Source organism: Thunnus maccoyii, chromosome 9 (genome assembly GCF_910596095.1).
Source record: "Thunnus maccoyii chromosome 9, fThuMac1.1, whole genome shotgun sequence".
In the NCBI taxonomy this organism is placed as follows: domain Eukaryota; kingdom Metazoa; phylum Chordata; class Actinopteri; order Scombriformes; family Scombridae; genus Thunnus; species Thunnus maccoyii.
Window position 1 is genome coordinate 18,182,580 of NC_056541.1, and position 15,886 is coordinate 18,198,465.

Sequence of the window (15,886 nt, forward strand, 5' to 3'; positions counted from 1 at the left end):
AGTGCTACTTTATTTCATTATTTCATTATTGTTATTACCTTACTCTTGTTATATGTTTATCCTTCTCTGATGTGTTGTGAACAAACGCCAAGACACATTCTTCGTTTCTTGCATACTTGGCTAATAAACAAATTCTGATTTTAGTGAACGCCTCATTTGTAATGGCTATATTTCCTACAACACCTGAAGGCAACACATGACTCTGCATGGCCCGCTTTGGTCACGCGGTCAATGACGTTAGCAGAAGCGTAAAAAGCGCTACGGACGTAGATGTGTTCGACACACCAACACATGTAATTTTACCGGCTCTCTGTCAGCACCGAGGACTTGATTTTAACCACCACAGCGTGAGTGGACCTAAATGACAGCGGGGACTGTCATCTTTAGAGTACTGTAAGTTACAACAGAGACTTTTAGTTAAAACCGTTTCAGGGACAGTTTGCCTGTGAGCTAGCCGAGTCTGTTTAGCTAGCATAGCTGGTTAACTTTTACCGTCACTGTTAGTGAGAAACGTTCAACTTTAACCTATACGCCCGGTACCCAGGTACCCGCAGGTAAAGCTAAATACAAGGGCGGACTTTGAACTCTACAAGGGTAAAATCTCAGTCCTGCTAGCTACCAAAGAGGTGCCGACAGAGTAGTCCGACTTTCTTGTGTCTTTCGAGGTCATTCTGTGCGTCAAAGAGATCCAGCTGTTACCGGGAAACTAAGTTAGGCATGAAGAGCCTTCCGTACTTCTGCCGGGGAGAGGTCATCCGAGGTTTCGGGAGAGGAAGCAAAGAACTGGGAATCCCCACGGGTGAGTTAATCATCATTAAGAGTCTTTCCAGGAATATGTAACCTTATCTTACGTAGGTAGCGTTAGGTCACTCTGAATCGCTCTTAACGTGGAGTCAGAGAAGCTGAATAACGGTTCATAATTAAATTTAACATCGGCAGTCTTCTGTTCTCAGATACATTAACAAATACTTCAATCATACTGGTTACTAATGTGTAGTTACAGACCCAGGAACGATGAATGGTGCTGATGACGACACCACCTTTTTACGCAACCGGAGCACATTGGCTCTTTTTTTTTTTTTTTTGACTGCAGTGGTAAATGTTAGTTGAGTAACAGCATCTGACTAATAGTGAAAACTGTTATTTTCCGAAATAAAGGATATTATGTTTCCAGAAATTGGTAGTAACGCCACAGCATAACTAAAATGAACGGACGAAACTATGCAAATGAATATTGAATAAGTTGGACACAAGCTGTCGTCTGAATAATATCTCTGTGTCAAATCTGTTGAAAAGCAAACGTGATCCTCCTAATGATAAATGTAATATTGTTCTTCATTTTATTTATTTCCTTGACATTTGCCCTCAGATATGACAAGGAAAGTTGGGTTTAGAATATTTTGATGGTAAATCAGACCCCCATCACCACAGCGTTCATTAACACACATCGTTGTGGCACAAGTTTGGATTTGCCTGATAATTGTAAAACCTTATGGAAAGTTGCTAAAATGTTTTGGCAACCAATAGTTAGTTACTCACTTTTTGTAGTTTAATATATTCTTGTTATTACTAGAACTGCAATGATTAATCGATAAGTTGTCAAATATTAAATTAATTGCCAACTATTTTGATCATCGATTGATTGTTTGGAGTTTTTTTTTTTTTTTTTTTTTTTTTTTTTAAGAAAAAAATGTCCAAATTTTCTGATTCCAGCTTTTCAAATTTTAATATTTTCTGGTTTCTTTAGTCCTCCATAACAGTAAACAGAATGTCTTTGGGTAGTGGACTGTTCGTCAGGACAAAACAAGACATTTTAGGACGTCATCTTGGGCTTTGGGAAACTGATCCTTTACCATTTTCTTTTATAGACCAAACAATTAATTGGTTCATTGAGAAAATAATCAACAGATTAATCGATCATGAAAATAATGGTTAGTTGCAGCCCTAGTTATTAAAACTGTGGACAAGGTGATAAGAGAAACCTCGGTCAGATCCCTTTTTAGATGTTTTTGATCTAGAGGGAACATAGAAGTACACTGAATATGATTAAATGTTATTAAAAGTCGTGCGAGTCGTTACCAGACCAATATTACCATGCAGATAATCTGTTATTGTCTTACATGTCAGCCAATAAGTAGCAAGAAATTACAGTACAGATATAAATAAATGTTTATGGTTATTTACAAACCCATCACCATTACATACTCACTCTCAGTCACAATTGTATTTAAAAAAAAAACACATTTAATGTTAAACAGTTAATGGTTTAACTTTTTTTTTTTTTTTAAAAGATAGACTTGTTGGCTGATATAACATCAGATTTTATTTATTGATTTTTTTTTTTTTAACTCTCAAATATTAATGTTGATATCAACTTCAATAATCCATTATCAGTCTATATAGACTCATCATGTCGGGCTTGTAGGATTTGTCTTCTTACAAATTACAACAACCAGGTAAAAGTTTTCTCTGAACAGATAATGTTCTCTGCTTAATTAAAACTGACACAAAAACTTTATCTTTATCAAAAATTGTATCTGCCTTGAAGTGCCTTTGAGCAACACATAAACTTGATTCTAGATGAGATGTTCTCTAGTTGAACTTACATCAGTAGGACGTGCTGACTTTTCTTTTATTTTTTGTTGTTATTGTTGTCTTCTTCCTCATTTTCTCCCTCACATCTCCAGCCAACTTCCCAGACTCAGTGGTGGACAACCTCCCAGCAGATATCAGCACAGGGATCTACTATGGTTGGGCCTGCGTGGGTAACGGTGACGTCTACAAAATGGTGATGAGCATCGGCTGGAACCCTTACTACAAAAATACCAAGAAGTCCATGGTCAGTACACAGCGTGCACTTGTGTCTAATGGCTTTTAGTTCGGGCTGTTGTCATTGTTTGACTTAAGAGGCATGTAATGTAATCATTCATATACTTAAAATTAAGATATGTTAAGGACTGTTGGCCACATAGTTTGATAATAGTTGTAACACTTAATTTGCAGTTGACTCATACATAATACGCATCTTATATTCAGTATTTTATTCCCTTCTAATCTTTGAAAGCAACTACAAAATGAAGTGACAACTCACAATTCTACTTTGTTGTCAGCTGTGTAACATAAAGTACAATTTGCAGTGAGGCTATAGGACTTTAAGTTCCACTGAGCTGTAATTTAATTCTGTAGTCAATGAACATGAATGAGGCATTACTAACTGATTTTTCTCAAATAGTATTTGACAATCTAGGGTTTTAAACCAGTGGTGGTTTTGTCACAAGCCCACTTCTTCCACAGCCATGGCTGGAAATCCAATTTCACCCAGTGGGGAAAAAATCAATTGAAAGAAGCAGTGCTGGGGCGGTATACTGATTCAGCCAGTATACTGGTTTTAATTTCCCATATGATATGAATTTATGAACTTAGTAGATGAAATAAAATGGTTCATGTCTGCAAGTTTGGATAAAATGACAAGTTACACACTGAGTAGTTTTCATGGAGTACCGCTGGATGATAGAGACTCACATACTGTAATTCCTCACACAGCTAAGTGTTGAAATCACATTATTCTTACCATGTGTAGCTGAATCTTTCATCCAGCCGGCCTCGCTCTTTTCCTCCAGTTGATTTTGGTGATGGGTGGTTCAGTGAGCCAGCAAACTGCCCCGGATATAGATCTCTATACAGTTAGCTATCTTGCTGCTACAGGTGGCTATTTCCTGTGTTTATCCTCATTCAGACTCTGAAACAAACGTACATAGCGATTCATGTAAGCTCTATGTACTCCTGACAGTAGGATAAACCTACACCCAGTTGTGATATATTGTGAAACTGCCTGAATCTTAAAAAATGCTGTGATACAAATTTTTGGTCCTACCACCCAACACTAGAAAGAAGATGAATAACTGCTCATTGAAGTTATGTTATACTCACTCAAAGAGCAATGGATGTACTCATTTATTTAAGTATTAATGAACAGACATCATGGTTTCATTCAGTTTCTCATAAATTCTACCTGTAGTTTTTTTTTTTTTGTTTTTTTCCAGGCTTTTGCCTTTATTTGACAGGCAGTATAGAGACAGGAAATGTAGAGAGAGAAGGGGTTATGATGTACAACGTGGGTCCCCCGGGCTGGGAGTCAAACTGTGGACGCTGCAGTTACTATATCTGATATGCACTTTAACCGTTACACCACCAGGCGCCCTGCCTGTAGTTTATTAAAAAGAAATTATTGTCAGTGTCACACTTTGTCTCATTTGAAACTCTATTTCACAAGAGAAGAAGATTTCTTCATGTTCTCTTTCACATTGTTTCTCTAAGTTTTCAGGAATGTTAAACAGGGGTCATCGTAGATTTCCTATTATTTTAGTTAAAAAGTATAAATGTCACCCATTAATAGCATGCTATACGAGTAGTGCTCATGATAATTATGGCCAGACAATCATTTGATTGTGTCTTTACTAACATCGCCAGAGGTCTGGGTGTCACACTGAATTGGTCTTTTAAAAATTTCTGTATTGGACAGAAAGATGTTGGAACAAATTAAATTAAATAGTTTTAATTTGGTGTGACTCCTGAACAACTCAACATCAGCATTTAGGCACAACAACATGAAGAGAGAGTCTCTATTCATGTGACCACCACTGAGGGATACTGAAAACTGTTCTATCACGACGAGTATAACGACCCAAAAAAGCACCTCACATGTTCTCGCTGTTAAACCGCTGTGATGTCAGTCTTGCTCATGGATTTGTTTGCAGCCACCAATTTCAGACATGGATTCAGCAATAGGACAAAGGATGTAAGAATTGGGAGGAATAATGACCGTCCTACTAGAGAGGGTTCAGTCTGAGGCTTGGTGATAAGTTGCTTTCTAAAGTGAAGACAAAGTTCATTGTAAAAGGTTGAAAATGTTTCAAGCAAGTTGTGGCAAAAGTCTGCAATGTCATTCACTTCTGTGTTGTATTGTTACACGTTTCAGTGACCACAGTAACATGGAAGCACTTGCTCTAAGTGAAGTTATCAAATTCATGAATATTGTCCCCTTATTTGATTATAAAATATTATTGTGCACTACACTCACACTCCATACACAGCCTTTTTTCTACATTTATTTAGAATCTTCCGTTTGACATTTACTGTTCATTACATATGACTTTTTCCTTTTTTTTAAATAGGAGACTCATGTGATTCACACGTTCAAAGAAGACTTTTATGGTGAGATCCTCAGTGTTGTCATGGTGGGCTACATCCGTCCAGAGAGAAGCTACGATTCACTTGGTAAGATAACTTCCTCACAAACACACATGCACACCTAAACTCTCATCTTCATGTGCCAAGATCTCAAGTTTTCCTGTACCACCAGGTTAGTCTTCATCTATTTGTCAACTCTGTCCTAACAGAAGCCCTCATTGCGGCCATCAACAATGACATCGAGGAGGCCAAGGTCAAACTGGAACTGCCAGAGCATCTCAAATTGAGAGAAGACAACTTCTTCACCAGCACCCCCATCTTGTCTTCAGCCCCGCCCGCCACCACCGCATCCACATCACAGACTATTATGAATGGCCACTGACAGCTGGCTGTGACTACAGCACACACACACACACACACATCAGAACAACACTGAGATTTCCGTGTACACACATTTGCGTGCGTATGTACTCATTAAAATGCACAACCTCATTCTGAGAGCGCTTAGCTGTTGCCATGGCTCCTCATGGACATAATCATAAACCACCAATTTTTTTTTTTTAAATTGTATTCCTCTTTTACTTTGTCATTGTGTCTTTGATCAGTCTACCGTGGTTAAAGTGTGAACTGTTAAACTTCTCGTTTCGGTTTGTTACAGAGTATGTTAATTTGTATATATTCACACCAGATTGCCTCATCCAACAGTATGACTGTGCGTTAAACTCAGACACAAAATATAAGCAATGTTGTAATAATCTATATATAAAGAACGTCACAAATAGACCATAAACTCAACTGTGTGAACACTATCAAGCCAAGGTCATACATGTTACTTTAGTCCTTTTTTGTTGAGATTTGTTTTGGCGTCAGATGGGTGGAGAGAAAGTCTGGGCATTATTGTCTGTAACAAAAACACAGGTCGCACAGTCAGGTGACTTTATGCAACAGTGTAGTAAATGCATCTGTCTGAAGACAAGGAGATTCAATTATGAAATCGTGTAAATTTAACATATCCTTTCATTTCTCTCTTGAGAAAATGTCTTTTCCCTTTCAGTGTGACACAAGCCCTATAACTATATAATTATTTTAAATCATTTCAACATATTCACCCTTTGGAATTAAGTGGCACTGTAGTACTTATTCTTTCTTTCCATCGTCAGTCTGTTGGGTCGGTAGAGATTTGTAGATGATCTGTAGAACACAAAGACTGAAAAAGCAGGCAAGTTTTTATGCATGTCAGTTAAGTTTTTTTTCCCCACTGCAGCACATCTGGTTTGTTACAGATAGTAAAACACTGATAGGTGAGATGAGGGAAAGAAGAATGAAGTCCACAGCTCCAAGAGGGCAACAATCCAGTGAATTAACACATATTCACACCATTACAAATGAAAGGATGATCACGCAGAAGATCAGCCTTTCAAATTTTTAACAAATATATTCAAATACTGTGGCGAAAACTCTGCACTGCTAGAGGAGTACCTCTTTTAGTCTTTTTTTATTGGGCCTGTGTGTGTGTGTGCCTGCACCTGTTAAATGAAAATTACATGAAACTGTCAAACACACGACTGGAACGATGTACAATTCTTTGAACCCCTGTAAAATAATTATTTCAACTGAATGAAATATATGAGTCTAGCTATGTGATATTTTTTTTTGGGATTTTTGAATCTGTGTTGTCAATACAGATTACTTATTGTCGATCCTTTACTTATTAAAGTGTTTATTTAGGGAGCGAAAGAAATGACTGCATTTTATGAATGTTGACATTAATCATGCAACAGTAGCTATGATTCTCTGACAAGAAGAGCTTAGCTGTTTTTGCAGGCACCTTCCTGTTTTCAATCTGGTAGCTTTTTTTATATATATATTTCCTTTGAATCAGTTTAGTTTCCTTGCTAGCAGTGAAATAGTGTTTAATTATGTAAAAGCCTGAAAATTGTTATTCAGGCCAACTAAAAAATGAAAAAGCCTATACTGGAAGCAGTACTTCACTGTAGTCTGTTATCTAATCCACTATTACATAAAGCTTTTATATGTTGGATGCTATATAAGACATGTTTATCTAAAGCACTTAATGTACAGAAGAAACCTCACTGTAACTTTGGATTGTGATGTGCTGCTTCTTCAAACCTGTCGATTCTTTACAAAGAGATTTTAAGATGAAAGTTTGATCCTACTGAAGTAAAGCAGCAGGGTCAGATGTCTTCCAGACATCACAGAACACAGGGACCAGGGTTACTGTATGTAGAGTTAAAAGGTTCAACGCCCATTTTATGTTTTCATTCACGTGTTTTATATAATTTATTCAAATAAATCATTTGATCAGAATACATTTACATGTTCATTTTTTATTATGCCTCTGCACTGGCGACAGCTATTTTCGGGTTGTCCGTCCGTCCCATTCTCATGAACATGATATCTCAGGAATGCCTGGAGGGAATTTCTTCAAATTTGGCACAAACGTCCGCTTGGACTCAGGGATGAACTGATTAGAATTTGGTGGTTAAAGGTCAAAGGTCACTGTGACCTCACCAAACATTTTTGGCCATAACTCAAGAATTCATACGCTAATTTTGACAAAGTTTAACAGAAATGTCTAATAGGATAAAATTATGAAGTGAGGACATTTTATATCCAAAAAGGTCAAAGGTCAACTTCACTGTGACATCATAATGTTCTGCAAAAACACTTTTCTGGCCATTATTCAACACCATAACTCAGGGACAGGAGGGGAGATTGTGACTGTATTTCACATTTGCTCAGACACTGAACTGGTGACACTAATCTTGGGTGCTCACCTTGAAACTGTGGTGATTGTTTAGATCTTCTGTGCTGCCGAGTTGAAGATGTGTGTGAAACGTCCATGTTTTAGATTTTGTTTCTTTGCAGCAACATCCATATCTGAAGCTTTGTCTACTGTTGTGGCTACAACTTTGTGCTCTATCAGAATCAGCTTTATCGGCCAAGCATGTGAACACATACAAGGAAAATACACTTAATACCTTTTATTAAAGTCCTTCAAAGTCTTCACTACAAATATTAAATGAATCTGGACAGACATGGATGTAAACTGCAACTTGACTGGTTGGCGGAGGCATACTGTGAGGCAGTATTTCTAGTTTCTATGCATTAAGATAATGTGTAATGAAGCTATTTAGTTGAAAAGCATGAAAACCAGAAAGAAATACTCACATTGACTATATTGTAATAATTTCATTAAAACATGTAATTAAGATTTAGTGATATTATACTTTCAAGACTGACATTTTCTACCTTATTTTATTTACCTTGTTTTCTCCTTAAAACTTCTGTAACTATAACTACTCCTATGAATACTGTACTCCTGTCAAGTTTTCTGTAAATGTAATCTTGTCTGTAAATCCAGCAGAGTGGAAATAGCTTTTGAGAATAAACCACATTTTCCTGTCATTTCATGACAGGCCTGATAATGCATCTGGCCATGTTTACTCTGTATATCAAATTAAAATTAAATTCCAACACTTTGGGGATGTGGATGTGTGTGTGTGAGAGAGGGGAGGAGATACAACAGCAGATGTCCCAGAGTCAATGTTGTGTCTATTTGTTGAGTCTATTATTAGATAAGATACTGGATACAGCCTGTTCCTCCAGGCACTCGGTGTAAAGGTTATATTACGAAAATCAGACTTATGTAAGAGGCTTAAATAATTTGATTTAACAGTTCTTATGCAGATTAAACTGGAAATTTGTAACCTTAAAAGCAGTCCTTTGGTAATTATTAAGGATTTTAGGATAATTTGCTTGTGTAATTGGTTTGACTTTCTGGCTCAGGAACACAATAGGCAGAGTTGGAGGGGACATCAGGAAAGTACACCTGAGTAGTTTAGTCTTCAGCTTATTTAAGAGGCTTCCTGTTTGTAACCTCCTTCTCTTCTCTTCCACCCAGGCCTCCACCAGCCAGCTGGGTCAGGGTTTTGTGATTTGTTTGCACTCATTACACACTACACTCATCCACACACTGTATTCATTACTGATCTAGCTGACTAACATTATTATTATATTACTTTATCTTAAGTTGACAATAATGTAATTTCTAGAAACTTTATACATGTGATTCCCTTTTTTGTCACTCACTTTGAGCCAGTTCATAAATTACAACACACACTTCCTTACATAACACAAATGCCAACATGTATTTGAACATGTCACTAAGCTCAATCACAGGTGTTGTGGCAATTTTTGCAGTTCAACTCTGACAAAGAGGAACAAGACAAAAATCTCTTACAATATTGTCACACTTTAATAAAGCTCAGAGCATCATGTGTGCACGCAGGCTCAGTGTTTGTGTTAGACAAAGAGTGAAAAGGCAAAGTCAAACACATATATACAGACATAACTACACCTGTCATAAAGGCTACAGAGCATTCCTTCATCCTTAAAAGCAATTTATTGGTACAACAGTCAACCATTTGTTACTGGATGGATTACTTATCAGCATCCATCTGCTGAGAACTGGAAGCTGAAGGCCGAATCACTCGGCTTCGCTTCTGACATATTTCTACACCTGCTGGGAACTGCATTCTGAACACTCTCTAAATCTCGCACAAGGGTCATTGTCAAAAGCTGCTTCTTCCAGTAAACATCCTTATCTGGTTTTGTTCCATTTTAAGGGACTGTGGCAATCTTGCTACCCTCTGATGCATCATTTTCGCCGCAGCTTTTATTTCTAAACAGTTAACAGTTTGCAAATTCTCTGCTCACACTCCATGAATCTTTCTGTTACATTAATATTACTTTAGTATATAATCAAGCTTAAGTTCTCTCAATTAAAAGTTACATGGTAAGATTCAAAATAATTAAACATAGTGGAAACATGATTACATGTGCAGTAACTGTGTTCAAACATGTGCAATTGGTTGTGTAATTTCCGTAAAACAGGGAACAGCTAACAGTCACTTGTGTGTTGTTTTGCATGCAACTCTACTCAAAACTTCAAATTAATTCATGATATAAATTCCCATTAAACTGCACACTCCTAACACAGATCAAAATCCAACTTTATTAGGAAACATTCACAGTACATTTCACTTCAGGCAAGTATACAGAAAAATGCAAATTGATTGGACTTCACACTTTCCAGTGAGTAGGAAAGGAAGTGTTCTTATCTCAACACAAGCCAGATGTGCAACTCTGAAATCAAAACATTAAAGTAGCAAATATTTTAAGGAACTATTCTGCAACTTTCTGCTGTGTCGTAAGTAGAGGTCTGGACACAAGTATCTAAGCATTTCACTGTGGTCTAAAAACAGGAAAACACTGAGTACACTCTCTGTAAACTAACCTGAAAAAGTCCAAACTTTAACACGCAGGTTCACAGATCAGATTGTACTTCAGAAGAAATTTTGCTTTGAATTTTTAGATGAAGTGTGATACACAGTACAGTTAAAACTTAAACGATACAATAAAACACAGCAGCACTGAACTGTAATGTTACCAGAGCAATTAAGTGCTTAAAAGCAGATGATGCAGATACAGTGGAAGTATATTGCATTATTATATGTTAATCAATAATATAAGCTAAAAATGAATAATTAAATGTAAAGAAATTTAGTTTTATGTGTTTGATATGTTTGTGGGGGAGTTTTGTTTCAGAATAATCAAAGTTTTATTGACAAAGTCTTCTGTTCATTGTCTCATGTTGTAAACAGACAAGGTTTGCTCCAAATGAAATGATTTACTCTAGAAAATGTAAACAACACATGAGAATGAATATGATTTTCAGCACATTCACACCTTCCACTGAGGGTTTTGTCTCAAAAATAAACGCTTATAGAAATGTGGATTAGACAAAAATGATTAAAGGAATATGCTGCATAACAGAACAGTAAACCAAAAGCAGAGTTGTGAAGTAAACAGGAGCAGAAGTAAGACAACTCATTTTCAGATTGACCCAGCAGCTGTATCGCCAAGAATTTCAGATGACATTCACAATGACTTACTAAGAAAACTGAACCTACTGTAGGTTGAGGTGCACCTATGTAGGTTTGCTGCATAGTCATAGCCCAACTTTTCACTGACACCAGCAAGAAATTGGTATCCCTATGCTAGATTTACACAAGTATACTCAAAAATCCAAATCTTCCAAAAAAGAATCTGGATGTATTGGAAACAACCATCACAAATATGATTAGATGTGTCTAGTAGTTTCACTCTTGTGTTGTTTTTAAGGCAAACATAGAAGATCTGATTAGTGCCAATAATATGGCTTGAAACATGCTAAGAGTTAAGATAGTTTTACAGGAAAAAGTTAATTATATGATGATGTTCAAGTTTCAGACTTTAATGCACAACATTGGTTTTGCCCATAATTATTTTTCTTTCAGTTGCAGCCATGTTAAAAAAAACAACAACCACAGAATAGTATTTATCCTGATGGTGATATCTGTCCTACAAAAAATAAAGATGATTGACAAATGAACATTTACATCAACATAATAGCTGCTGACTAGCTGGTATGACTCAAATTAGTTCCTGATTAAAAATGGTTTTAGTCTGAAAAAGTGTGTGCTTGATTTGACTTTTCAAAACGTAATTACATCATGCATTAACATATTTAGATTGCAATGATATGTAAGGAAAATCTATGTCAGTGCAGCTAAAGTATGTTGTTCTTCATCTTGTTTCATTTGTATAAGAAGCTCTCATCATCATACTCTAGCTCAATCTCATCATCATCCAAGAGTCCGTACTTGAACTTCCGATACACTGTCCCATCTTCTGACATGTACACAATATCATCATCTTCTTCTCCTTCATCATCCTCACATTCAATGATTCGGTCGCTGTACTCCCCAAACGGGGAGGTGTCGGGTTGTGAGCCGACTCCTCCGTTGCTGTCCAGTTTCTCATAGCCTCCAGCTTTGGTTTTGGGCATGCCAGGGATGGCGAGTGATTTATACGGTCGAGATTGGAGGAAGAGGAAGACTCCTCCACCCATGGAGAGAATGAGTAGAATGCAGAAAGTGATGAAGCGTTTGGCAGAGCTGCCTTGAACCTCCAACTCTTCAGCTCCTCGCAACACAAAGTTGACATCCAAGACACACTCCTCTGTGAAAGAGAAGGAGCATTAGACAGTTACTGTACGTTAGACGTAAACTCCATACAGGGTTTCTGATGATCCCTGCATGGCGTGAGTGTGTGTTACCAGACTCTAGTTCCAAGAAATGCAGTCTTATCTGTAATAGTTAGAGGCCAAGAAAGCTTGGAAACATATTTAGCATCATTCCGAAATCCTGGAAACCCCAGTTTGCTAGGAAGTTGAAACTCGTGTCTACACAGCAGATACAGTTAAATGATTTATAAAGGGCAACCATTACAAATGGCAGATCCCCTCAAAAACTGTGACTGATGACTCACACACACAAGTATCAATACAGTGTGTATTCACAAATCTAGAGGAGGAATTTTCACTGACAAGATGACACAAGAGGCCTCATTGATCTGTGTGCATTTTGCTAGAGCTGGCAGTCTGTGCTCCAGTATGTATTCTGGTTTACCTAGTGAGGCCTGGCAGTCACAGCACTCCCTGGCTATCGGCTTATCATCCTGGTGCGTTTCTTTTCCACAACAGCTCAAGCAGCGGCCGTCATCATTCAGGATCTGGAGAGCGGGGCACACTGTGCAGTTCCACATGCTGGGACCTCGGCAGTCCAGGCAGGACGGGTCACACGCCTTGCAGTTTGGTTCGTCGCTCTGAGAAGAGTTGTTAACACATTCTAATATTGCTCCATACAGCAGCTGATTCTGCAAGTTGAACGTCTTGTCATGTAGATGCTATAATAGACAAATTATAACAATTTGTTCATTGTGACGTTGCTGGATGAACACTGACAAAAACGCTCATTGTAAATACATGTAAAGTAACACAAAAGCTTTTTCTGTGACCTGTGAAGCTGCATAGAAGCCTAGGAGACACTTGGATTCACAGATGCCTCTCATAAACGTGTAACCTTCATGACAAGACTGGCAGGCCAGAGCGCCCTCTCCTGGAAGGAGAAAGAGACACACACACACACACACACACACATACATGGGGCAAGAGAGAAAGACAGATATTGTGTTATAGTAACTTCTGTCAAATGTCATCACATGGCTAAACTGGAGTTTCCAAATGAAAAGCGTCTTAAGAGGCACAGCAGCAGCATGTCTTTGCTTGGGGGAAACCTCAGTAAATAAGACTAGAAAGTATAGTGCGACCTGCATGCTTATTTGAGAACATACAGGATGTAGAGATGTGATGTAATGTTAAAATATTTCTATTCTGGTGAGTACTGGTGGAGTAAGGCTTTAAGATATTAATTATGTAATTCCAATGTGCACAGTTCGCCTGGGAACCTTATATCATCCCCCCTTTCTTTTCCCTCATTTCCTCTCAGCTCTTAACTGTTCTCTCCAAAAAAAGGGCAGAAAATGTCCCAAAAATGTATATGTATTTTTTATTCTTCCTCCCTGCACTGTGCGCAATATGTGTATCACTACAAATACAAAAAAAATCATTATAATGGGAATGACTTCTTGTTAAGATTTACGAAGAAACCTCACAGTTTATCTGTAATGAAATCTGCAAAAGTATATATTATAGAATTTCCTTGCCTAATGAGCAAGCTCAGCTAGGAAAAAATGATTCTGCATCTTATGGGGCTTTACTGATGTATATCAAGTTACCATGTTTAGTTGTGAAAAATCAGCTGTTCTGATTTCATTTACCAGTAATAATCAATTGCAATTTGTACTTCATTAACTCCTGATCAACTGCCACAAGTCATTTCTATGCACAGTATCAAGAGCCAACATGAAAATTCCAGCTAATTCTGACTTTGATGCCTAAAAATTTGGAATTTATTAAATATTAAAAATATATAAAAACAGAAATAGTAACACAAAAAAATCATGCTCAATAATGTGAAAAAGAAAGCCTGAAAAAGAGAGAAAACATGGCAGTAATAAGCTGTCAGGCTTCCTTAACTGTTGCAGGTCTTGCAGGTGGGGTGACACCTGTGACAGGTCTTGGACCAGCTGTCATGGTAGTAGCCTGAAGGGCAGCTCCGCAGGCACTGTCCCGAATGCCTCAGGTAGACGTACCCATCCCGACAGCTCCGACAATTTCTGTTACTAGGACCCCAACACTTGCTACAAGAGGGGTCACAGCGCTCGCAAGCCATGTTGCTGAAGTTGCCATAGTGACTAAAAAGGAGAAAGGATGTTTTGTTAACTTTCATGTTTTTTAATGAAAAGGGAGAGAGGAGTAGGTGTGATGTTTGTGTGTCTGTAAGTTCTTCTAACCTCTCTAAACAGGTTTCGACACAGCTGCTTCCCTGCCTGAAGAATCCGAGTTTACAGACGTCACACTGCACGCTGTGACGGCCGGTACACGACTTACAGGTGAAGTGACAGCGCTCACACACACGTTCGTCCTTGTCCTCAGTGTAGTAACCCACAGGACACTCCTGCACACATGTGTTGTCTGATGGACACAGACACAAAGTCAAGATTTCTAAAGGAGAAGTTTCTTCTAAAATGCCTTCTATAATGATTGTTAATCATTATGTTGTTCTAATTTTACCAAACTGAGTAACCTGAAAGTTAATTGACCACATCTCTGGTTGAAAACAAAATTTTTCTTGAAAACTCACTCAGTAAGAAGTGTTGTTCTTTGCAGCTGAGGCAGTGGTCTTTGCCCGGTCCAGAACAGCGATGGCAGAGTTTGTGGCACTTTTGGCACTCGCCATCCTGGTCCATGTATGAGGTCAGAGGGCACGCACTGAACCACACACAGTGGCCAGTGGCATCTTTAGTCCTGCTCTTATCACAGCTGAGGCAGGATGAGGGCTCAGGGCCTGAGCAGGTCAGACATGACTTGTCACAATCTGGAAAAAATTTAAAGTCATGAGACTCAGCTGACTAGAATTTTGGGGAAAGTAGAAATCAATATTTTTATTTCATGAACAAAATAAGATTCAATCTTCCCTACTTCTGCATTCATTGGTAGTTTTATCATGGTAAGTGTAGCTGAGACACTCAGCTAGACACTCTCCGTTGTGACGGACAGCTTTCTTGTTGCGACATTCAAGACAGTCATCAATGTCCGGTCCGTCACACGAAGCGCAATCAGCATGGCAACGCTCGCACTCCTGTTGCTTCTCACTGGCAAAGTAGCCAGTAGGGCAATCATCCACACACTTATCGTCATGGAGGAAGAAGTAGTCTGCACACTCTGAGATAGAGAAGAAGAGGAAGTAAAAGAATTATACAAAGGAAAAAAATGTGTTTTCATATCTTTTTGCACAGCAGGGCTCTGAAAAGTGACATTTAGGCCAGTGAGTCAAAACTATTAAAATTACATGGAACCCTGGACTCAAATTAAGTCACTTTCACTCTTAACCTACACACAAACGGATTTAGGTGAGACCTTGAGATCTCTTAAACAATTACATGATAATCCTCATTCTCAAGATTTATAAATATATACATGTCTATGTATCAAAAGTAGTGATTGCTTTGTGCTCTGAATTTTCTTGCAGCTGTGACCAAATTTTCTTCCATGATGCCCAATCACATAACTGAATCCTTGGATGGATTTATACACAAAAACGTAACTCTTAAATCTTTGAGGCGTACATTTGATTTTCTTCTCCTTTAGTCTTATTATTCACTTTTC

At 38.0% G+C, this 15,886-nt stretch overlaps 2 protein-coding genes across 2 annotated transcripts in view; one reads left to right on the forward strand and one right to left on the reverse strand.

The window, feature by feature from the left end:
- Positions 1-223: 223 nt before the first annotated feature.
- rfk (riboflavin kinase) lies at positions 224-7,522 on the forward strand. The gene is made up of 5 exons (XM_042422195.1): positions 224-393; positions 666-799; positions 2,688-2,839; positions 5,175-5,277; positions 5,400-7,522. The coding sequence occupies exons 1-5, from the start codon at positions 362-364 to the stop codon at positions 5,570-5,572; spliced, it is 594 nt and encodes a 197-aa protein (XP_042278129.1). The 5' UTR covers positions 224-361; the 3' UTR covers positions 5,573-7,522.
- A 2,686-nt stretch (positions 7,523-10,208) lies between these two features.
- Positions 10,209-15,886, reverse strand: part of pcsk5b (proprotein convertase subtilisin/kexin type 5b) — a 79,858-nt gene continuing 74,180 nt past the window's right edge. The window contains exons 31-37 of the mRNA XM_042420760.1: positions 15,200-15,442; positions 14,862-15,095; positions 14,512-14,692; positions 14,195-14,412; positions 13,114-13,214; positions 12,726-12,921; positions 10,209-12,276 (exon numbers count right to left, since the gene is read on the reverse strand). Of these exons, the coding sequence (XP_042276694.1) occupies positions 11,852-12,276; positions 12,726-12,921; positions 13,114-13,214; positions 14,195-14,412; positions 14,512-14,692; positions 14,862-15,095; positions 15,200-15,442 (1,598 nt within the window). The 3' untranslated portion in view covers positions 10,209-11,851. The remainder of the gene's footprint in view (positions 12,277-12,725; positions 12,922-13,113; positions 13,215-14,194; positions 14,413-14,511; positions 14,693-14,861; positions 15,096-15,199; positions 15,443-15,886) is intronic.